Here is a 24,305-nt window from a genome sequence, read left to right as displayed (position 1 = left end):
TCTGAATCTCAGTCTGCAATACGGGAATCTTCATGTGTATACGTATATAGACCTCTTAATTGTAACTCGGAGTAGTGGAATGTGGACAGGCCACATTGTCAAAACACCACAGTGACAAGACACCAGTCATTCTGTAACTGAGTTCATCCTCAGTCATGTAATTCTTATTAACCTATCAATTCTTGATCACTTGAATGCAGTTCACATTCAGTTATTTTATTTAGGTTTCATGACAACCATTTTTGTCCCAAAATAGAACTACTTAGTCTTGGTCATCATAAGGGGTAAAGTTCAACACTTGATGACGGTTGATGACCACACACATACTTACAATTCAGTTCATTCAGGGATAACATCACTCATGTTTCAGTGAGTCCCTTTGTACAAATGTTGAACTGTAGGCTCTTGTTGTTTCCACCATGAAACATGAAATTGCACACGACAGCTTGCAGTTCATGTGTGCCTGGAGGGGATGTGTTCACTCACCAGGTAATGAAGCACTGAGCTGAATACGGTGGTGTTCTCCTACACATAATGTGAAATGAATATTAAAAAGATCTAAGCCAGAATTAGTTGATGAGTCTTTCACTCAGCAGGTTCATGCCTTCCAAGTCCAGTAATCTTAGTGAACCTCTCACTGACGAATGGTCAACCGTACCACCAAATGTCACAGTACCATTCATTACACAGCACAGTCCTGCCTAGAATACTACAGATACTGTCAGAAACAATGTGTCAGAGTTCACTTCACTGCTCATGGACTGAAACCTGTCCAAGTCTATCTAGCTTTACTGCACAAAAGTCCACAGCGCCTTTCCAATTTTCTTTTCAAAAACAGGTGCATCTCAAAACAGAATATGTGATGATGGTAACAGCACATCACTGAAACTCTCAGAGGGCTTCTAATGTCCATCTGGTCAAGCAGAAGATTAACTTCCTCCAGGTCGGTAACTGGGTAGTTCCTCGTCACACAGACGGAATAGAAAATAGGCTTCAAAAATCTACAGTGAAACGGGAAGTGATAATCAAAAGAGCTACTGTGGATGAATGACCCTGTGAGATAAGCATCGTTGAAGAACAGGACATAAATAAAGCTGATGGGCCAAATAAAGGAACCATGCGAGAGGGAAAGCAGGGTATATTTGTTAAAGTGTGACATGCTGTACACGTTCTTATCATGCCTAAGTTTTAGGTCCACTCAACCCCTTTCTGGGAACTGAAAACCCTAAAGCATACATGTCTTTTCTGAGTGGTCACCTTCAACCAACTGTGATGGGTTCATTAATCCATAACAGTGCCTCTATCCAAAGGAGCACGGAATGCTCTGTTGGGAGAAAAAGCTCTATAAAGCCTGTGCCATGGACCTGTCAGTCACCGGACCTCAAAATTATGGAGCTCATTTTGAAGGCTCTGAAGTGGCGCCTTAGACAGCATTTTCTATCAAATGAATTACCAAAATGTTGAACTTCTCAAGAAAGAACGCATTTGAATCCCTCCAACACAGTTTCAGATGTGTGTAGAATCCACGCCAGAGGAATGTTGATGATATGATGCCGCAAGAAACTATGTCGGCGTTTACTTCGTTTTCGGCAATCCGTAAATGGATCCCAGAATTGATGTCCAATTAAACAGCTTTTATCGGTACATAAAAATGTTTTTTTTTTAAACGTCATCCATTCCAAATGCCTGCATCAAAAACAGTTAGGCCAAAATAGCAATCTAAAAAAAGATATGAACACAAGAAATAGCCACCTAATAGGGATATCCACAGCCAGTAATGTGTTTGTTGAGAAAAAAAAATAGAAAAACCTCTGTAATCCCAACAGAACCTCCTGCCACCATTAACACCACTAATTACCACACAGGAGGTTGAAAGAGACTGGCTACAATGGACACATTCACCGGGGGCGGGGGGGCGGGCAGACAACCAAGGGTTGCCATTGTGTCACATACTCCATGGAGGGTGAGCTTTGAAATAATCTTTCCGGTGACCAAAATGCCCCATCCCACGTGCTGTTACTGAAAAGAAAATCAGCACGCACGCACACACCTTCTGGTAATGATGTCATCTGGGTTTGCGAGACACACGGGAACCTCATGTAATACAGCACACAGACAGCCCTATCCCGTACATTTCATCTGACCTCCCAGGCTTGAATTGTAGCAATGGTCACATCAGTCATGTGGTTGCTCCCTTCATAACCAATAAGCTTTGAGTAACGTGACCAGCAACTGTTGTCAGACGCCATTAGATTGGGAAATAGTCATTAATAGTGGGCTAATTAATAGGGCAATGAGGAACAATGTGCGCTCCTTAAAATAGGCCAACGGCCTCCCAAAAGGAGAGGTCACATTGGGCTGGATATACTACCAGTAAATCAGCTTAACTGCTGAAGACAAGGATGTGCCGTTCAAATCCCTTCAACATTTGGACGCACTGTTCTGACGTTTTCATCGGTTCATCTGGTGAACGTGATACCAGACGGAATTCTATTCTTAGAAAGACATTATGTTCTTCCCTCAACTTCTTGCTTAAATCTTCAGATGACTCGTCATTAATGGCATTACTTCTGTACAGGCGATAATGGCTATGGGCACGTCCCTGTCCTACATCAAATCACTTCTGTGACTGTCCTTAAAGGGACGAAATAAGTGACTAAACATGTCCAATAAGTCTGATCTGTGAAATCACAGGGGGTTTCTTTATGTTCTGATACCCCAATACCAGAAAAAGCATAGGGAGAAAGACCTTTGAATTTCTTCAGGTTTATCTATCCTAGACAAATACTAATTCCATGTGAGAACAGGATGGATTTTTTCAGGGGCCATTCAGATATGATCACCAACAATATTTAGACATTATTCACCAGAACACCGACGAAACACCATGGCACAGAAACACACATACATACAGTGGGGAGAACAAGTATTTTGATATACTGCCAATTTTGCAGGTTTCCCCACTTACGAAGCATGTAGAAGTCTGTCATTTTTATCATAGGTACTCTTCAAAAATCTAGAAAATCACATTGTATGATTTTTAAGTGATTCATTTGCATTTTATTGCATGACCTAAGTATTTGATACATCAGAAAAGCAGAAGTTAATATTTGGTACAGAAACCTTTGTTTGCAATTACAGAGATCATACGTTTCCAGTAGTTCTTGGCCAGGTTTGCACACACATTGTAGCAGGGATTTTGGCCCACTCCTCCATACAGACCTTCTTCAGATCCTTCAGGTTTCAGGCCTGTGGCTGGGCAATACGGATTTTCAGCTCCCACCAAAGATTTTCTATTGGGTTCAGGTCTGGAGACTGGCTAGGCCACTCCAGGACCTTGAGATGCTTCTTACGGAGCCACTCCTTAGTGTCCCTGGCTGTGTGTTTCGGGTCATTGTCATGCTGGAAGACCCAGCCACGACCCATCTTCAATGCTCTTACTGAAGGAAGGAGGTTGTTGGCCAAGATCTCGTGATACATGGCCCCATCCATCCTCCCCATGAAGGAGTAGTGTGTTACTAATGGTTTTCTTTGAGACTGTGGTCCCAGCTCTCTTCAGGTCCTTGACCAGGTCTTGCTGTGTAGCTCTGGGCTGATCCCTCACCTTCCTCATGATCATTGATGCCCCACGAGGTGAGATCATGCATGGAGCCCCAGATCGAGGGAGATTGACCGTCATCTTGAACTTCTTCCATTTTCTAATAACTGCGCCAACAGTTGTTGCCTTCTCACCAAGCTGCTTGCCTATTGTCATGTAGCCCATCCCAGCCTTGTGCAGGTCTACAATTTTATCCCTGATGTCCTTACATAGCTCTCTGGTCTTGGCCATTGTGGAGAGGTTGGAGTCTGTTTGATTGAGTGTGTGGACAGTCGTCTTTTATACAGGTAACAAGTTCAAACAGGTGCAGTTAATACAGGTAATGAGTGGAGAACAGGAGGGCTTCTTAAAGAAAATCTAACAGGTCTGTGAGAGCCAGAATTCATACTGGTTGGTAGGTGATAAAATACTTATGTCATGCAATAGAATGCAAAATAATTATTTAAAAATCATACAATGTGGTTTTCTGGATTTTTGTTTTAGATTCTGTCTCTTACAGTTGAAGTGTACCTATGATAAAAATGAAAGACCCCTACATGCTTTGCAAGTAGGAAAACCTGCAAAATCGGCAGTGTATCAAATACTTGGTCTCCCCACTGTACATATTCAATAGTGAATTACTCAAGAGCAGGAATGTGAAAACATCCACTATTTATACCAGATTAGAAATATGTATGTAAGCAGTGAACTTCCATCTTTATCTCAAACTTAGGACAATGTAAATATTTTCAGACTTAAAGACGGCAGTAGTGTGGACTTCTTGGCATGCCACACCAGATGAGGCTGGCTCCTCTGTCAGTGTCTGACCCTGGGTAGCTCAGTGGGGGAACCACTGACATCACCCCCCAGAGGACTGACACAGATAAACCATTCATGCTGGGAAAACATGTTTTAGTTGTTCATGTGTGGCAGCAAATAAAACATTGTCAAAACAGAGTAGATATAGTCTGGTTCCCCATACAGCACAAGCTATCGCACAAGTGTTTGAATGGGGGAGATCTGCTATGAAGATTCAAGTCTAAATTGACTGCACAGTGGTTACCTTGAAACTCTAAGCACCATAACAATAAACCAAGGGCACCACATTAATACACATTTCAGTTCAATGTCAAATGAATGTTGTTCTGCCAAAGCAAACATGAACACATCTAGGTGAAATCAGCATGCAGTCCAAATGATGCAGGGGTGTTCATTAAGTAACAAACTGAAGAAAACTGACTGAAATAAGAATGGAGTGCTTGGACTTACCCAATAACAAACACTCATTTATCTTTTGCAAATTGTTTTGCTATGTGCCTTAATGAATGACTACAATCTTAGATGACTGGCTTGTTAAATCCACCATAGGAAACTTAGATAAACCTGAGGCAGATTCCATGAAGATCAGAGAACAGCCTGTTTTTTTACAACGCTCCTTACTATCCTTAAAGATAATATTTTGCAGCACAGACTGGTTATTAACAGTGTCTGTAGGGAAACTGCATTAATTCTGCGCATTATAGAATATTCCATGGCTCACAGAGCTTGTTTGTCCAGTCAGGGCCTTCAGAGCTTTATTTATTAAGATGGGATGTTAGGGAACAATACAGACCAACTTCAAGTATTTTGAGTTCCATTTGCATGTTCTACAGTCTTGTGTGTGGTGACTGGGAAATGCAATAGGAAAATGCACCTTCGGGCCTATTCAGACAGTTGTCAGGACAAAACTCCAATTTATATATGAAGCAAAATATACTTTTCTACTTGCAACTGGAACTTATCACGCAGACAAAGCAGTAAGATAGGCAGAAAACATGCACATGGTTTTGCCGGTAAAAGTATTGATTTAGGCAACAGGGCTAGATAAGCTCACTTGTTTCATTTTTTGTCTATTATGTTATTTTTCCACTTGACTGATAAATCAGCTCTTAGACCATATGAATCTAACCTATAACTGAGTGAACGTTCTTTATACAGTTTTTGTCATAGGTATTATGTTTTATTCAAAAACCTATTTAGCAAAACTTCAGACTGAGAACTCAGTCTAATCTTTCAAGCACATTCACCAAGAGTTAATCTTTATTTCTAGGTATGTTGACAAGAAAGAAGTCGAGAGATTTAGAAGCCGTCCTAGGTCTTGCATTTCTCTACTATGATCAGACACCAGGCAACAGAGCAATTATTTGAATACTGTAAATATTAAACAGATACACTATATTTCAATGCTTCTCAAACTATGGTACATGTACCACAGGTGGTACGTGGGGCTCCCTTTAGTGGATATGTATTCGGTGAAATATTTTCTGAGGTGGTATCCGTTGTATAAACTTTGAGAACCACGGCTATATTTCAAAATGTTATAGACTGGCAACTTGGTTAATGAAGTTAATTACTGTTGTTACACTGCATTCCTCAACCCAAAATGTATCCTATACCCCTCAGAACATACAACAACAAGCAAAATCATAGTTTTTCCCAGCATTTTTTCCCCTTTGTTGGGATTAACTGAGACACCTAAAACAATTTTAAATGTCTTGATCCCATATGTTGTCTTCAACGCAGAAACTATTTTTAAAAAGGCATTGGAAAGCTCTTAGGAAGGGCCACACGTTGTAGCCTACTCATCACCAAAGCTTGGCAGTGAACTTTTAACTGCAGACACCACAATTATGTGTCAATTTCCCACGCTCGCTCTCAAAGCTTATAGCCAGCCTTTTAAACTCTGTATTTTATACCATAACACACACACACACACACACACACACACACACACACACACACACACACACACACACACACACACACACACACACACACACACACACACACACACACACACACACACACACACACACACACGTATAGAAAACATTCTAAAGCAAACGTAATTTATTATAATGTGTTAATTCAAAGTTTCTAAAAACCGGGGTGCCAACCTGCAAGCAGAGTGTCTTGGAGACAGTGGCGTCGCATAGCACTCCTCATCCACCAAATGTATCCTGGACGGTTCGTATGAATGGTAAGCTGTTAAAATGACACTGCCAGTGTCTTGAATTTCCATCGCTGACCGCCAAAATATCATATCAAGTGGGCGCCTGGCTACTGTGAACCAACGGTGTTCAAAGAACTTCGCATTGGCACACGCTGCCCCACTTTTGACAGAAAATAAATAATGGAACCTACCGCGGCTACGCTCGTGACTCCTCGCTGTGGAACCCGATACTTTTGTCTTGAGCGCGAGCTATCAAGTCAAACGTCCAATCGGAATGTGGGTTTATTTGCATAAAACATCCGTAGCTAAATGAGATAGGGCTATCCGCAAATTTCGACACTATGGCGTGTGTGTAATTACAGGCATGCTAAAACCTTTTCTGTATTGTTCCACACTTTCCATATATTACATAGATAATTCACCGACAGGATTTGAAAGGTCAGTTGAGATTTTATATGCCCGCCTTGTCTCTATTGTACCCCATAAATGTGTGGAAATGTGTCGTTTACATTCAGTCAATTACAACACCTTACCTGATAACAGTGTTGCTAGACAAGGTTGCTTTTAATTCCATTTAAATTCTAGTCAGTTCACGACTAGAATGTTTCCTCATTGTGTACAAGAGAATTGGATGTGGAATTTGAATTTCATTGTGTTTCCTGTATTGACTGGAATCAAAACAGTGTTGATCCAAACTTTGCTGTTTTCCCAGAGACCAGGTAACAGGGAACATCTGTACCATCCCATACAAATTTTGCAATGTATGGGGTGGGGACCAAAGAGAGGTCAATGAGGGGTGGTTTCCCCTAATTCATCACTGGGTCTCACACATAATACATGAATGCTTAAAAAGTTGAATTAGCATAAATTGCTTTCCCATGTTTGCTATAGTCTACCACGACGTCACCCAGTAAGCCAGGCATTTTCCATCACATAACAAAGTAGTGCAAGGATTTCTTTAACAAACACATCTCCTCTAGCTAGGTGACCTGTAATGCCCTACACCTGATTCCTGTGACCGGTAAGGACTACCACAGCGAAGCTTGGGTGACATCTAAGATGTAGGGATTGAATATAGACAGTCAGTGTGTCCATTGGAGGTATCAATAATGGGGTGATTTATTTTCTACACTCATCAAACTGCATGTGACATTTGGGAGTTTAAGTTGACAGAGGTACAGTGTTGTGCAATGGAGTGCTGTCACAAGTTTGAACACGGTCTTAAACCGTTAGATTGTGTCTTATCTGATACTGCAGTGAAATACATTGTTATTATCAGCCACTGGGCTTCTGCAAACAATCTGTGTATTCCCTGTTGAAATCTTAATGTGAGCTGTAGACAGATCCTAGGTAGATATAGTCTTATCTGTCACTAATTGTCTTGCGGTTAGTTGCACCATTGCAAGACGGACATTTGAACATCTTCACAGATAGCCTAGGGGTCCAACAGAAGGCAGTGTTATTGGCCAGCACCAGCGGAGTTTAGGGGTTTAGTGATTCACATATCTCAGCATGGACAGTCCAGAGAATTTTGCCAGTTGACACAATGAAGCAGGGCCTTAATCTCAAATTGGATGTCATGAAATTGGAGAGGACAGAAAAAATATTGTAGATGTCCTACTCGACTATTCAGCCTTTTGGCAGAATGTCTGGTGGATGTAACTGGAAGATAAGTAGCCTCTGTGTGAGTGTTTCCCCATCATATTTCCTAAGACATTGTTCTTTTCTTCCTGTTTAAGGGCAAAGGTGGTAGGCATTAAATTGCTGTTGCTCTTGTTGATTTATTGGGAACGGTTTGAATATGAATTGTGTAATTTCAATGTTTCTTAATGTATGTATAATGGGGCGAAAACAGTCCTTTATTTACCAGGTATTCAATTGCTTCTGTTCCACGGGTAACAGTATAGGGCAACATTTCCAGCCACCGAAAGCCAAAAGACAACAAGGAACAGTCAGAAAATTTATTTTCAGTGGAGCAAAGATATTATCTGGTATTTCGTGTTAACTGGATCCAGTCTCAAGTGTAACATTTGCTTTTTGAGCATTTTGTTTACCTCAATCCTCCATCCATTTGTAGGCAAAGAGGAGCCTCCCTGAACTCTACTTCATTAACTCAAACCAAAACATTTCCCCTTAAACCTAAAAAAACGCCTCCATAAAAACATATCCATTGTGGTGCAACTCGTTCGTCGCACTGCCCTGTACGAGGCAGTGGTTTGTGGGTAATGATGGGGGGGGGCGCAAGTTGAGGACAGCTGGAGACGAACAAGCTGCTGACTGTGTGAGAGCTATTACACAGAGTGTGTGTGTGTGTGTTTTGAAATCGTGGCACCACAGAGAAAAGGGTGTCATCTTTTTCACAGCAGACCTTTTGTCTGTCTTCAACAACCGACCTCTTCAGTGTGTTGACAGGTCCTGCCTGCGCTGTGCGTGTATTTATGTGCATGTGTGTGCGTGTATTTATGTGCATGTGTGTGCGTGTATTTATGTGCATGTGTGTGCGTGTATTTATGTGCATGTGTGTGCGTGTGCTCTGAGGAAAGGTGTGTGCGGAAGAGTGTTAAGAGGACCAGGAGGGTAGAAAAACGTTCCAGAGAGGATAAATCTTGACAGCACAGACAAATAGAGCCCTCGTGAAAAATACCAACGAGTGATTATTCAAATGATGAAGGGGGATAATTACTTAAAGAAACAATGTTTATTTATTTAGTTTGTAACATTTAACCAGAAATGTTACAAACGAGGGCACCATAAAATGTCAAACATTTCAAATGTAGTGAACAACCATGACTTGGTAGAGGAGAGCACTTTTCTTGTTAGCCTGGCCCTCCACATACATTATTCAGATGAATGGTTTTGATTGCAATTAAATCCCAGCACATCTGACGTGCACTGCTGTGATTCATCTAAGTCTGTCTCTGTCTACATTCCGGAGGGAACTTGTTTTTTTTCTTCACTGAAATTAATATGTATGATGAATGCGATGGGACATACAGTTTGTCTATATATTTATTGTTCCGAAGCTGTGGGGGTATCCTGTTCCAAGTAGCATCTGTCTGCAAATTACACACTCACGCATGCACACACACACACACACACACACACACACACACACACACACACACACACAAATACACCTGCCACCCAGTCGGCCCCACCCAATCCATCTCTCATGTCCAATCTCGCCCCTCAGTAACTCAGTAAGAGCCCCCCCCCTCCCCCGCCCCCGACTTCGTTCCACAGACTGAGTCCCCTGGAGCAGCCGCATCTAAAGCCATCCCCTCGGTGTATTTTCTAAAGCCATAAACCGTTCCCACGGACACCCCTCCTGTTCCCCAAATATACTCCGAGGCTGAACACAGAGCGGCCCGGCACGTTACTGTGACTGTAAATGTATCCATGTATCCATGTTGTGTGAAAACATACCCATAAGGTATGCCAGTGAAATATAAGTCATTGTTTTACTAATAATGACAGATGGGTCTTTGTGGACCAGCTGCAGCTGCATGAAATCTATTAATAATGTACATGTTTGTGTGTGCGTGTGTGCGCGTGTCCTCGTGTGTGTTTATCTCACACGTAAGTAAAGGGTAGCTGGGATTAGAGACTGACCTGCAAAGATTAACCATCAATGGTCGCTGCTGTATGATGACACAGTGAAGCTACGGCACAGGATGTGGTCCAAACCCAGTGCTTGCTGGAAACAAGGTGATTGAAAGATGTACGGTTAGAGGTGGGAAACCCGAGCAGCCGGGGCCGACCCAGAAGGGTATCGCTTAGCTGGGCAAGTTTACAGACACTCATTCCAGCAGTTAACCATGGCAGGGTCACTTTAGCCGGTTTCCTTCCTCTCCTAAAAACACTGTGTAGTGCCATGACTGCTAGATTGCATAAACACAGAACATTTCAGTTTAAAATTGTTAGAGATGGAATGTTTTAGGGGTTATATAAGTAACATCTGGACGATAATATGTAATGTACTTATGATATGCTGTTTCTTGATTTGTTTTGAAAATGGAACGCTTTTAAGGTAATGTAATGAAATAATGTTTTTCAAAGAATTAACCCAAAAAGAACACAAGGAGGCAATGTAGTTCAGGAAACAGCCATATAATTCCTTTGTCCTTGTTACCTTTCTGCCATGTGCTCACAATCATTGCTTCCTACCTGGCATTCTCCATGCCTTCAGACTGCATCAGTTGCTGTGCCAAACACCCAAACAGACAATAACAAACAGAGGTTTAATACAAAGATCTAGGAAATGATGTGGACAAATATGTAGTATTAGTAATGCTCTTGTCCAGAGTGACGAGGCTGCATGTCCGTCGTGGAAGTGGGGGCAGCAGCTGGTACCACAGTGGGATTGGGGGGTTGTTGGCAGGGTAGGGAGGGGGTGTTGAGAGATGGGGGATGGGGTCGGAAAAGATTTGGACACTTACACTCCTTTTGCCCCCTGAAATGTTCAGATTTTCCAATTGTCTCCTTCTGGACCCTGAGCTCTCATTCCATAGACGTTCCCAGATAAATAGTATTGTAAAGAAAAATCGAGCTGACCCCCAAACTGATTTAATCAATGTTGTTTCCACATCAACAAACATATATGATGAAGTCATCAAAGTAAATACAATTCCTGGAATGTTAACCTACCTGATATGATAACTTGGTATTATTATTTTTTATTTAATTCATGTTACTTGGCAACGCAATCGGATACTGTATGTGTGCAATAGCCAAACATTCAGAGAAAAGAAGAAAACGGACCCAACGTTGTGATCTCCTTGGTCTTGTTCAGTTTAAGGAGAACAAGTTTAAGGAGAACAAATGAAGTCTGAGTTCCACACAATATCTTCTGCCTTTTCTTTATTAACCACCAAGCTCAGGGACAGGAAAGTTATTCCCAAGTCCACATGGCTTTCATGTAACCACCCACCAGAGATCCAGTTTCCAAAAGACTAATGTAAACAAGCCAACCAGGATTTTACTGTAATATGATGGCATCTCTGATTGCAGAGAGCTTAAATGAGTGCCTGTGTCAGGGCTTGTTCTTTCTTGTAATGCACAAGGCTTTACTACCTAAATATTGCCCTACATGTTAAAAATACCATGCAGTGACTAATATTATTACAAAATGTGTATCCTTGATCTATTTATGTTTTTTCAGTGCTAGTCCACGCCCACGTTCATGTAGATTGGTTGTTGGTTAATAGTGTTTATATTGTTTCAGGTACTTAGGTAGAGGAAACCATGCATCTTTCAGTATCCTGACCAGATACAACCAGTTAGGCTCTGGAATAATGACTAGCGATAAACGTATAGACTGGGGTATTATGTTGACAACCATTTAGGCTACAGTATTTATACCAGAGGCAACCATATATGCTACAGTATTCAGATCAGAGTCAATCATTTTGGCAGCAGTGTTCTGATCAGAGAAAACTATTTTGCCTACTGTATGATGGGCAGAGACCATCACTGAGGCAACAGCATCCTGACCAGCGACAACTATTTCCACTACAGTGTTAATAATGGAAACAACTTTTTAGCCTAAATTGTCAAAAAAAAGGGACAACCAAGCCTGCAGTATCAAGATCAGAGGCACTCATTGCGTATCCATTGCTAAGATCATAGAAACCGGAGTGATTGGTGGCTCAATTTTAAGAACTAGTTACTGGACAAACAAAGGCGTTAGCTTGGTTGACTGGAGTTGACACGCGTGTCGTGATCTTGTGAATTTGATTCTTCTCGCAAGGTTTCTTTTTCACAAACATTCGGTGGCACTTTACAAATTAACTACAACGTGTTATGACCTGTTGTTCGCACACATTTGACTTGAAATCTTAAGTTTAGGAAAACCTGTGTATCTGGCACACTTCCAAATCACCTAAAATAGCAGTAATATAGTTAGCTCATATGAGATTATAGAGAGTATATATAAAATGGCATTCTAATGCATTGTGAGCCTGTCAAAGCAATGCCCTCGTGCCCAATATGGCAGCCCCTCGTAAATCTCCAAATTGGAAAGGTTGAGTTAAAAGTAGATATCATTCCATGGACTCCTGGGGAGTTTCTGAAAGTAACCAGGCTTGCCAATCCACCTGACTCATTATTTTCACAACTATACTTATGGCTGTAGGGTAATACTAGGGTGGAGGTGTTGCTGTGCGACAGGCAACACAGCGCTGAATGAAATACGGGTGAATGCCATGTTATGGTGCATGTTTATCCAGGGTTGTTTGATACATTGAAGATGAATGCCAAAACCTCTGTGAATAACAAACACTTTTTTACCCTCCCGCTGTGGGTTAAATGTGTAATATGTTGTTTGTGTGTGCATGAGCTTTAAGGAGAATCACGACTATTCCTCAGTTAGCCATGAAATGACAAGCTTTAAAGCGGTGTTCTGTTTTCGCTTGATAGAAACACTTTTACAAACACTGACTAAAAATCATAGAAAGCGTCATTAAATGCACACTTAATTTCGTGCACAAATAACCTGTCTCCACAGTGTGGTGTTATGGAGAAAATATCGGGCCATGTTGGCAGCAACTGTATAACGTTGGTTGCAGTGAAACAAAGGAAAAAGTACTGTGACTGCCATCGTATATCAGTTACTATATTTTGCCACAGTTTTTACAAACATTTGGATAGCAGTTACATCAGTTCACCTTGCTATTGTCATTCATTACTGACCCAATTATCAAAATGACTGTCACACAATTATATTGTACCAATGAAGTTTGTGTTTAAAGATAGAAACATTCTTGTCAGTGTACCAAGCAGGAAGGCAGCGGTTGTGTCTGAGAAGATCAAAACTGACAACTGACTGAGCTACAAATCATCCTGCATAATAAATATTAACTTATTAACGCTTCAAGATTAGTTAGTTAAAATGTACCCATTACACATTAATATTTTGATCCATTTGAACATGGTCATAAACATCTGACTGAAGTACAAATTCACTTTAGTGTTTGGGGTCAATATGAATGAAAGTATGATCTCATTGTGAGACACTAGATCTCGAGACAGCATCATGCTTACCTCAAAGGCACGCATGCTATTCGGCTTTTCTCCACATAGCTCGTCAAACCAGGAAGTCAACTGGGTGAATGTGTGTGAAGGCACGGTTGTTCACCTGAGAATCATTTTTCAACACCTTGTAAATGACAGGTTCCAGAAGATTGTTTTTATCTCATAACATAACCAGTTTTACAGCAGGTCAAAGCAACAATGAACATTGTAAAGGGATTGTGTCAGAGGTAATTAAAACTATTGGCAAAGACCCAATGATATAAATAGTCCACATTCATTGCTACTCTGTTCCCCTTATAGTGTCCTACCAGAACCCAAAACCCTATTCACAAATTAGTGAGCTACCTTTGTCCATTCCCCCTATAAAGTGCACTACATTTACTCCTGTAAAAGGAATACCGTTCTATTTGGGACACAATTGTAGTTTAAAGTATTTTGTTTCAAAGCAATAGCACTGTCTTATATGCATCGGAAATACTCATGAACCATTTAACATATTTACAGGCTGTTGTTGGTGGTCCATTACATGATAGTCGCAACATTAACTGTGAAGTTGAATGTGTTTTTGGGGTAATTTTTATGTGGAACACCAGGCAAGTGTTCTGACCGTCATATGGACAGCAAACAGCCTCTTGTTTTCTGTCTGTATTTTTCATTTTTATATTATTTTATAAGAAATGCACTGATTTCGTTCTCCATTGACTCCACTTCACATCGGAATAATATATTTGCTAAAGAATGTGAAATACTAGGGAAATTCATAAACAGACAACAACCAGCATCCCAACAGTTCACATGCATCCTTTGCAGTGATTTCTCCATCATGTTTGTCGTTTGATGAATTAAGACCTTTAATCTCTGTGTGCCGGGAGAAATGGGAGAACAGGTTTATTTTAATGGTTGGAATAGAATGAAATAAAATACATACAAATAGACATTAATGAATTATCACTCTGCTGCCTTTAACAATAGGGCCTTACATTTTAATAGACGCCAGCCACCTTTCGATGACTATGATGGTGAATTACTGCTGCCACCTGCTGGCGATTAGACCTCTTCAGTTGGCTGGGTCTCTCTCTCCCTCTCTCTCTCTCTCTCTCTCTCATAATTTTTGTTATAATCTGTAATATGTTACATTTAATTATGAAAACACTGGAGACAGGTAGCCTAGAGGCCCTATCTTATATATTTTTTCAGTCTTTGAGGGATCGTAACTAGGTAGCTAGTAATAAGATTGTTCTCTCTCATTCTCTCCATGGCAATTTGTTTTTCTCTCAAACAGGGGAAAATAATCTCGGTAGATTGCATGATTGTACATCCATCTGATGTTCGAAGACAATTTGCAGAGATGGATAAGAAATGTTCATGACCTGATGCTGTCAGACATTTCTAACTTTGCCAGAATGTTCCTTAGAACTCTACTGTTAGTTGCATGCAGTTTTACAATGTTATGTCATTTATTTTGGGATTTATGATCATTTCAAACTATAAGGTGTAGGTAGCACAGAGGCCCTATCAGATGGACAAAAAATACAGATAATTTTATTATAACACTTCATCTGTTGTGGGAATTGATTAACTTATTATAGGAAATGAATAGATACAATCCATATTCATTACAAACAACAGTAGATATTGGTTATATTATGAAAAATATAGTGAAAATAACTAAATTTAGGAAAATAGGGCATCTTGGAGACCATAACCCCAACACTGTTTTACAAAATTAACCAAAACTATGTCTAAACTGTTTTCTCTAAATTAGGTTTAATGTTTGGTGTAGAATTTGTTATTATACACAATGTAAAGTGTGAATGAAAGTTACCTTTTTTGTCCGATAATCATTCGTTTACATCCCAATAGGGCCTCTTTGAGACCTTTCTAAATTCTAACCCTAACTCTATTTCACAAAATGATCTAATACAATATCTTAACTCTATTATTCCAGCTGTATATTGATAGATGATTTAGAACATGCTATGACATAGTATATAAAGTGTAAATGTAAACAACATAGTTTTAATGTTCTCAGATAATCATACCTTTACAACCCAATAGGGCCTCTAGGAGACCTCTCTTAACTCACACCATAAATGTCCTTAAATGCACAAAGCAGACAATGCAGCAAAAACAACAATTGGTAACATTTCCAACCTGGTAACCTATTTATTAGACACTTGTATCTACAAGATATTACAGTATGAGTCAATATTACTGTGGAATTTTTATGTAATTGATCCTGCAAATAACTTTGAAATTGTTCAATTCATTCTTATTGAACAACCCCTGACCTCTGTGAAAAATGTGATAGCTTAACAGTTGAGACTGGTGCTTAGGATATGTCAACAGTGGGCTATGTGTGAAGAAATGGGTGAAGTGGCTAAGCTAAAATGTCATTAAATAGTTATCAAAATGTATATACAATGTTGACTAGCTGAGACTGCACTAAACATGCAACCATACCAAAATAACAATAGGTAACAGTTTGGAACTTTTAAATTCTCAACTACACAGTTGTATCTATAGGTTGTAACAAGATGAGACAATTTTACAGTGTAATTTTTCAGTTATTGATCCTGCAATATACCCTTTTAAATGCACAATTTATCCTTTACGGAACGATCGCCATGCAATTTTTACTGTTTTTGACTGCACTAAACATGCAACCATACCAAAATAACAATAGGTAACATTTTGAGAGGATTAAATCTAGAAACTTCACACTGTTATCTGTAGGTTGGAACCAGATCAGACAATTCTACTGTGGAATTCTTTTAGTTATTGATCCTGAAAAGTACCCCGCAAAGCATTCAATTCATCCTTATGGAACGACCCCTCACCCCTGTGTAAAATATGAAAGCTTGGCAGTTGAGACTATTGCTTAGAATATGTCACCTGGAAACTAGTCTTGTAGGAGTTGGTGAAGTAGCTTGACTGTATCTTTTTCCAAACCCAAGATTTTGGCCCACTCCTCCATACAGTCCTTCTCCAGATCCTTCAGGTTTCGTGGCTGTCGCTGGGCAATAAGGTACATTTGCAAAATGGTAGTCAAACTAGTTTTGAAATAATGTACTTTTTTGTTGTTAACAAAGGCCTGCATATTTTGGCATGTTCAGGTAGGCCATCCTCATAATGGGAACCCTCTGTGCTTATTTGGAGGTGTTAATTAAATGGGAACATTTGTTTGATGTTATAAACTGTCAGGGATCTGTAAAACAACATTGCTTAATATTTTGCAAGAAGCCAATGATCACAGGGCTTAATGACTACAGACATGTCACCCTGACCTCTGTGGTTATGAAGTCATTTGAGCACCTTGTACTGTTCAATCTCAAGACCACCACTGACCCACTACTAGACCCACTGCAGTTTGCCTACAGAGCCAACAGGTTTGTGGATGAAGTGGTCAACATGGTTCTTCACTTCATCCTCTGGTTTCCCCTGGAACCTATGCCAGAATCCTGTTTGTGGACTTTAGTTTCGCATTCAGCACCATAATTCCCACTTGGCTCCAGGACAAGCTATTTCAACTGGGTGTGCCAGAGTCCACATGCAGGTGGATCACAGCCTTCCTGTCCAACGGGAAGCAGCATGTGAGGCTGGGGAAGCAACTGTCTGACCCCCTGACCATCAGCACTGGCTCCCCCAAGCCTGTCTCCTGTCCCCCCAACTCTTCTTCCCGTACACGAACAGCTGCATCTGCAGTCACAACTCTGTCAAGCTCCTGAAGTTTGCGGACGACACCACCCTCATCTGACTTATTTCTGATCGAGACGAGTCCAACTACAGTTGGGGGATTGACCACCAGGTGTCCAGGTGCAGTTAGATGAATTTGGAGCTCAACGCCATAAAGACTGTGAAGATGATGGTGGACTTCAGGAAAAACCCAGCTGCCCTCCCCCCCATGGTCATGGGTGGCAACCCAGTTAACTCTGGAGTCTTTTCGCTTTCAGGGCACCATCATCCCCCAGGACCTCAAATAGGAGCTGAACATCCCCTCTTTTACAAAGAAAGAGGATGAAGTTCAACCTGCCAAAGACAATGATGGTGCACTTCTACACTGCCATCATAGAGTCCATCCTGACCTCCTCCATCACCGTCTGGTACGCTGCAGCCACTGCCAAGGACAAGGGCAGGCTGCAATGCATCATCCGCTCTGCAGAGAGGGTGATTGGCTGCAATCTGTTTTCTCTAAACGACATACACACCTCCAGGACGCGGAGGCGAGCGACAATGATTAGGGCTGATCCCTCTCACCCTGGTAATGGACTATTCAGTGCTCTCCCCTCTGGCAGAAGGTTGAGGTCTATCAGGACCAAGACCTCCCGCCACTCGCACAGTTTCTTTCCTACAGCAGTAGGCCTCATGAACATGCCCCTGGAACCAAATTGACTATAGCCTGCTCCCAACATACACACACAACCCTCAATAGACAAATCTATAATCCTTTCCCACATACACACACAGAACCCTCAACTGGATAAATATATTACCCCTCCCCACATACATAAATAACCCTCAACTGGACAAAATCATGCACTTTACATATATGTTTTAGTATTTTTTTGTGATTTATTGCAAAGTGTCTACTAAAAACGAATCTCTACAGCACGGTTTATAATTAGGTGTAGCCTGGCCCGGGGGCGTGAAGGTGACCAGTAGGCTTGATACTGTCCACCCTTGCTGTCTTGCCAGGTGGGCTCTCGTCGCCACTGGGATGCCCTCCCTCCAACGCCTTTCGGGGGAAGAGTCACTGGCTTGTTGTTGACTCTCTGTTGCGCACTTCTGCAATTGGGCTGTACACTGCTGGCAATACTCGGCCCTCATTCTGGGGGGTTGCGGTTGGTGGGTGTCCCTTTGGTTGATGCCTGGCAATGTGGGTGGATTGATTTCCTGCCTGTTGGGCCCTGTCCGAGGCCTCCCCCGGGTAGGGCCACAGTGTCGCCGGACCCCCCTGTCTCAGTTCCAAGGTGTTACGCTGCTATATTATTGTGCTGGGGGGTATGAGGAATACACTTTCTAACTTTTCTCAGTCTCCTCCAGTTTAAAATTTTAGGAGGAGATGAGGTCCTGGTCCACACCTGCGGAGTACCTGGTTTGGGGGGCCCGTTGCTGTCCCTGTCCTTGTCCACCAGGTCATACTTCTGACCTAGTCTAAAATCAAATAGACTCTGGATTTAGCCCAGAGAAATGTATAAATTATTCCAATTGAACTCTTCATATCTCACCTGGCACAGCCAGAAGAGGACTGGTCACCCCACTGAGCCTGGGTCCTCTCTAGGTTTCTTCCTAAAATTCGGCCTTCTTAGGGAGTTTTTCCTAGCCACTGAAATCCAACACTACTGATGTTTGATCCTTGGGGTTTAAGGCCGGGTGTCTCTGTAAAGCACTTTGTTACAACTGCTGTTGTAAAAAGGGCTTTATAATTAAATTTGATTGATTGATTGATTATTAATGCACACTAGTTTATGCTTAGTCCACTGTTCTTATTTGTTTTTACTTCCCTTATTCCTTTTGTATAAATTGTTGCACCAACGGCCAGAACAAATTCCTTGTTTGTTGTGAAATAAAACACTTTCTGAGTCTGATTCTGATTAGGTTGTAATAGCTTGTCCATTTTGTACTGTTAGTTATTCATAGAACTGTTCTTCGTATGGTGTTTCAGCATATCTTGGTTAAATGCTATTCAGAGATGAAACATCATAATGTAATTAGAATGTTGTAATTATGTTCAAAATGTTTCACTCTTATATTAATACATCTCAGGGTCCCAGGGTCTCCATCTCGCCCTGGGCTAGAACCACCCCAGTCAGCATTAGTAGGGGTCTCCATCTAGCACATTTTGTTTTTGCTGATGTAAGACCTCAGATCTGCAGCCATAATAGTGGTGTTGATATAGCATTTAGGTCACAGGTCACCAAGGCAAATTAATTGCAACTACTTCAGGACAGGTTCATATCATACTGGTTGAATGACTCTGAATGACAGCTTAAGGGAGCAGGAGCGGATGGCAGGTACAATGCCCTTGGTTTTAGATATTCCATACACCCTGACACTAAATGAAGGAACACTGTAAGCCTCTAAGGCTGGATGAAACTGAAGGTCGCTAATAAAAAACAAAACAGAGATAGACTAATCTATTTCCAGTACCTCAGAATAAGCAGGTAAGCCCTTTTGAGTCAAATAGAACTTAGAATGTAAATAAACTTAGATTGACCTTGAACATAAGAGAGGTTATATGGTCACAGATAACAGGCATGTTGATTTATTCTGTATCCCTGATTTCCAAGGCTCTCATGGGATGAGTATGTTAGCAGACAGCATCTATTTTCATAGGCAAAAAGTTCAGATGAGTTTAACCTTTGACGTATCAACAGAAACCTTAGTCAATTTTTTTTAAACTACATGCCCACAGACCAATTACAAACGAGTATATTACCTAGACTACAATTCATCCAGTATCACTTTGGTTTACGTTCTCAACATTTCAGTGTGGCCTAACCATAACCCATTTGGGCATAGCAGCTGGAGTCACAAAGTGTCTTCCATGTCTTCGGCTGCTAGAATAGATGTTCCATATTTATTCCAGAGTGCGTGAGACTAACTGAACGTTGATCGATGCACTTTATTGTACGCATCGTTGGCAGTTGCTTTCGCAGCATCTGCAGTTGTCATGGTTGTGGTAGGTGTAGGACACAGGCGCAGAGTCGAGATGACAGGAATAATACATGTTTTAATTAAACAAAAGACTCAAACAGAACACACCATCGTAACCAGTGCCATGGGCATGCAGCAAGAACACAAAGCCAAAAGGAACCACACTGGTGTGGCAAAAAGGGGAACTTAAATAGGGTCCCCAATTGGAGGCAACGACCAACACCTGCCTCCAATTGGGAAGACTAAAAGGATTGGAGGTGGCTAGAGGTGCCACGTCCTGTCCTGACTATGCCCCCAGCCCAGCGCAGAGATGGCTAGGGGCATAGCCAGGACGTGACAGCAGTAGAGGCTGAGAAGGTTGCAAGCCCAGAGTTGGTGCCTTGGTAGCACAAATTAAGAGCTCTCTTACTGCATGAAGTGCCACTTGTGTCTGCCCAAAATCATTGAAATGTTGGCGGTACGAGTACGGAACGGCACGAGTACGGAAGTCTGTTTATCTACTTACCATTAAGGGAATTATAAGATTTTATTTTGTAGCGAGTAACGAGTCCATTTTTAATGTAACGGAGTAAAAGTGTATACATATTATTTTAGATGTAGTGAACTAAAAGTGAAAGTAGACAGAAATATAAAAACTCAGTACAGATAGTACAGATAGTCCATAAAACAACTTAAGTAACTGTAACAAAGTTGTATTACTTTGTTCCTTTAAAGCACTGAGTATAAGGTGCATTTATTTTCTTTGATAGTCATGGAACTTAGCTTGAGATTGTGAGTCATTAGGATTGTACATCAAGGCATTGTTCTACTGCTTCCTTTGGAGTGGAAGAAACAAAAGGAGGTTTATGGTCACATCCATCTCTCTTTTTCTATCTCTAATAGATGCACACGTGCAATAAACACACATTATTCTAAATGTTTATACCCTATACCTTTATATTCTATATTTCTATATACTATACTTAAATTATTTCATTTATACCCTTGTGTTCTATAAACTTACTCTATTACTTTATATTCTATAATCTATACCTACACAGTATATTCTATTCCATGCCTATGTATTTTATACAATATATGTATGTTCTAAAATGTATATCCCTATATCCTTGAGCTAACAGATGAGGAAAGAAACCTCGCTCTGACAATATACAAAAGGACCCTCCCTGGTGTACTGTTTTTGCAATGCTTGAGGACATTTAAAGCAGTGAAAAAAATGAAAGGTAAGGAAAATACTGGCCTTGTCATTATATTGTCCAATATACAATACAATGCAATACAATACAATACAATAATAAAATAACATACAGGGCCCAGGGACAGCATTTTATTCCAGACAGCTAAAAAAATTAAAAATAAATAAATAAATCGACAGGCATAGATTTCACAGTATCAGGACATAATAACACATTAAGGATGTAAAAATGTGACTCTAAATGTACTGTATTTTAAATGATTTTGCTATTGGTTTCAAATTACTTAGCACTGGACAGTATTTCTACTCACTAATGTCTTATATAACATCGCAAGATATGTCTAGAAGTATGAATACTTTAAAAAGTTGGCAACAGAGGCAAACATTAGCAAGCAAATTTTGTACTTGTTTTTAACCTCAAATGAAGCATTATCAATGGATAAATATCTGTCGTGGCAGGGACTCACTCTCACTTTAACTTTCCCAGGCAAAAACACAATATGGAGAATGATATAACTGAGTTTTTTTTAATACTATTCAACAGTAACATAAAAAAATACTGGCTACCAATCATAATGTCGATTAAAACATCCCACTAAGTTGATTTTACAGAATTGTTTGGGAACCATTAATATTCAAATAGCCCCTAGTAACATAGGCTTGCTGTTAGATACGTACTTAATAATACATTTATGTAAATGGTGGATTTGAAGCAGGCAGATGCTGTTGCTCAACTCCCCAGTGAAGTGTCTTCCTTGCTCTATTAGGTTACAGACTAACGAACCATCAAAAGGACTTGAGGATAAGACTACAGTAATTCTAAGCGGGTGTCATTGATTGTGATTAATGAGGCTGTAGCATCAGGCTATTATGTAACTAATATAATTCTAATTGCACAACATAAAAACATAGTTTCCTCACAAGACAACCTGGTCTCAAGGGAAAACGTTACATGGTTTCGATACATCTGTGCCAGACTTATTTTATTTGTATGATATCTCATTTTGTATGATATCTTATATTACATTAAGTTACACTACATTACGCTACAAAAACATACATGTTACTTCTGTACAGGAACATATATGTAGCATATTACAAGGTTTCAGGTCAGGGATAATGTATGGGAATTACAGTATTGAGGTTAGGTATAGAGTTAAGGATGGAAGAAAAATATGTGTTCACATGCTCAGTGCTAGAATGGAACGCGAGGAAATACTGACCATTACAACCAAAATCACAGCCATGTTTGTTTCAATGTTACATTAGAGTAATATTACATCACAGCTGCAGTAGCAGCCAAAAAGCCAAGCATCCCACAATCTTTCACCTTGTTGAAGGTATGAGAGCCTGATGAAATCTTAACCTTGTCAGAATTGATATTGTGTACATGTTTTTTTCCCAACATCTGTGTCTTTAAAGGAGGATGTTTCCCAGCACAGGAAATCTCCATGATCATACCTATAGTAAGTGTAACTGCACCAAACGAAACCCTTCCTCAAAAAAGCTAGGCCTTAGGTAGCCAAAGCTAAGCCAGCCTTTCCCTACGGACAAACTGCAGCCTCCAACTGCTATCGGTCTCCTTCAAGCCTCCCTGAAGTCTCCCTCTTGTGACAGTCTGTCTGTGGGGAATCCTAGACATGTATATTTTATTTTTATCCATTACTAATGATAATTCCACAGAGTTGGGCTGTGTCAAAACCCTTTGGGAAAACATCCATGCATAACTTGATATTCCTTTAGGTATAGGATGAATGGATATTGCCACAGGCAGATTGTGGAATATATCACGTAACCTAAACTATCAGTTTTAGTTTTACGATATTCTCCAAGTTCTCAGCACCACCATGTCTCTAAGCAAGGCCAAGCAATTGGCTGAAATACATTAAAAAAAACAGTAGGATGGTTTTCTCCATTGGCCCCCAGAATTGCATGGAATTACTCTGCCCTGACATGGGAGAGGATGTTCAGAGTGTGGATGGCAAGTTGCCACTAATGCAGCTTGAATAACTGACCGTGGATCTCCCTCTGTTGACAGACCCCTGTCCTCCCTCTGCTCCAGCCACGTTGATCCGTCTCACTGCATCTCCCTCTGTTGACAGTCCCCAGTCCTCCCTCTGCTCCAGCCACGTTGATCCGTCTCACTGCATCTCCCTCTGTTGACAGTCCCCTGTCCTCCCTCTGCTCCAGCCACTTTGATCCGTCTCACTGCATCTCCCTCTGTTGACAGTCCCCTGTCCTCCCTCTGCTCCAGCCACTTTGATCCGTCTCACTGCATCTCCCTCTGTTGACAGTCCCCTGTTCTCCCTCTGCTCCAGCCACTTTGATCCGTCTCACTGCATCTCCCTCTGTTGACAGTCCCCTGTCCTCCCTCTGTTCCAGCCACGTTGATCTGTCTCACTGCATCTCCCTCTGTTGACAGACCCCTGTCCTCCCTCTGCTCCAGCCACATTGATCCGTTTCACTGCATCTCCCTCTGTTGACAGACCCCTGTCCTCCCTCTGCTCCAGCCATGTTGATCCGTCTCACTGCATCTCCCTCTGTTGACAGACCCCTGTCCTCCCTCTGCTCCAGCCACGTTGATCCGTCTCACTGCATCTCCCTCTGTTGACAGTCCCCAGTCCTCCCTCTGCTCCAGCCACGTTGATCCGTCTCACTGCATCTCCCTCTGTTGACAGTCCCCTGTCCTCCCTCTGCTCCAGCCACTTTGATCCGTCTCACTGCATCTCCCTCTGTTGACAGTCCCCTGTCCTCCCTCTGCTTCAGCCACTTTGATCCGTCTCACTGCATCTCCCTCTGTTGACAGTCCCCTGTTCTCCCTCTGCTCCAGCCACTTTGATCCGTCTCACTGC

At 41.2% G+C, this 24,305-nt stretch overlaps 1 protein-coding gene and 1 long non-coding RNA gene across 6 annotated transcripts in view; one reads left to right on the top strand and one right to left on the bottom strand.

Annotated features, from left to right (window-relative positions):
- The window catches only part of arhgap28 (Rho GTPase activating protein 28), a 29,233-nt gene extending 22,453 nt beyond the window's left edge, over positions 1 to 6,780 (bottom strand). For 2 of the 5 annotated variants that reach the window (XM_010896626.5, XM_020041902.3), the window contains exon 1: positions 6,514 to 6,754. In XM_010896626.5, coding sequence (XP_010894928.2) covers positions 6,514 to 6,659 — 146 coding nt within the window. In that variant the 5' untranslated portion in view covers positions 6,660 to 6,754. The other 3 variants (XM_010896630.5, XM_010896631.5, XM_034289329.1) reach the window with 3 other exon arrangements.
- Positions 6,781 to 6,831: 51 nt separating this feature from the next.
- On the top strand, positions 6,832 to 23,560 carry LOC109614883. The gene is made up of 4 exons (XR_002195857.3): positions 6,832 to 7,007; positions 21,380 to 21,481; positions 22,876 to 22,919; positions 23,492 to 23,560. It is a non-coding gene; the product is annotated as an uncharacterized LOC109614883 (long non-coding RNA).
- Positions 23,561 to 24,305: the final 745 nt, after the last annotated feature.

The sequence above is a fragment of the Esox lucius genome, chromosome 21 (genome assembly GCF_011004845.1).
Source record: "Esox lucius isolate fEsoLuc1 chromosome 21, fEsoLuc1.pri, whole genome shotgun sequence".
In the NCBI taxonomy this organism is placed as follows: domain Eukaryota; kingdom Metazoa; phylum Chordata; class Actinopteri; order Esociformes; family Esocidae; genus Esox; species Esox lucius.
Note: the sequence above shows the minus strand (reverse complement) of the source record. Positions and strands in the feature narration are given on the sequence as shown.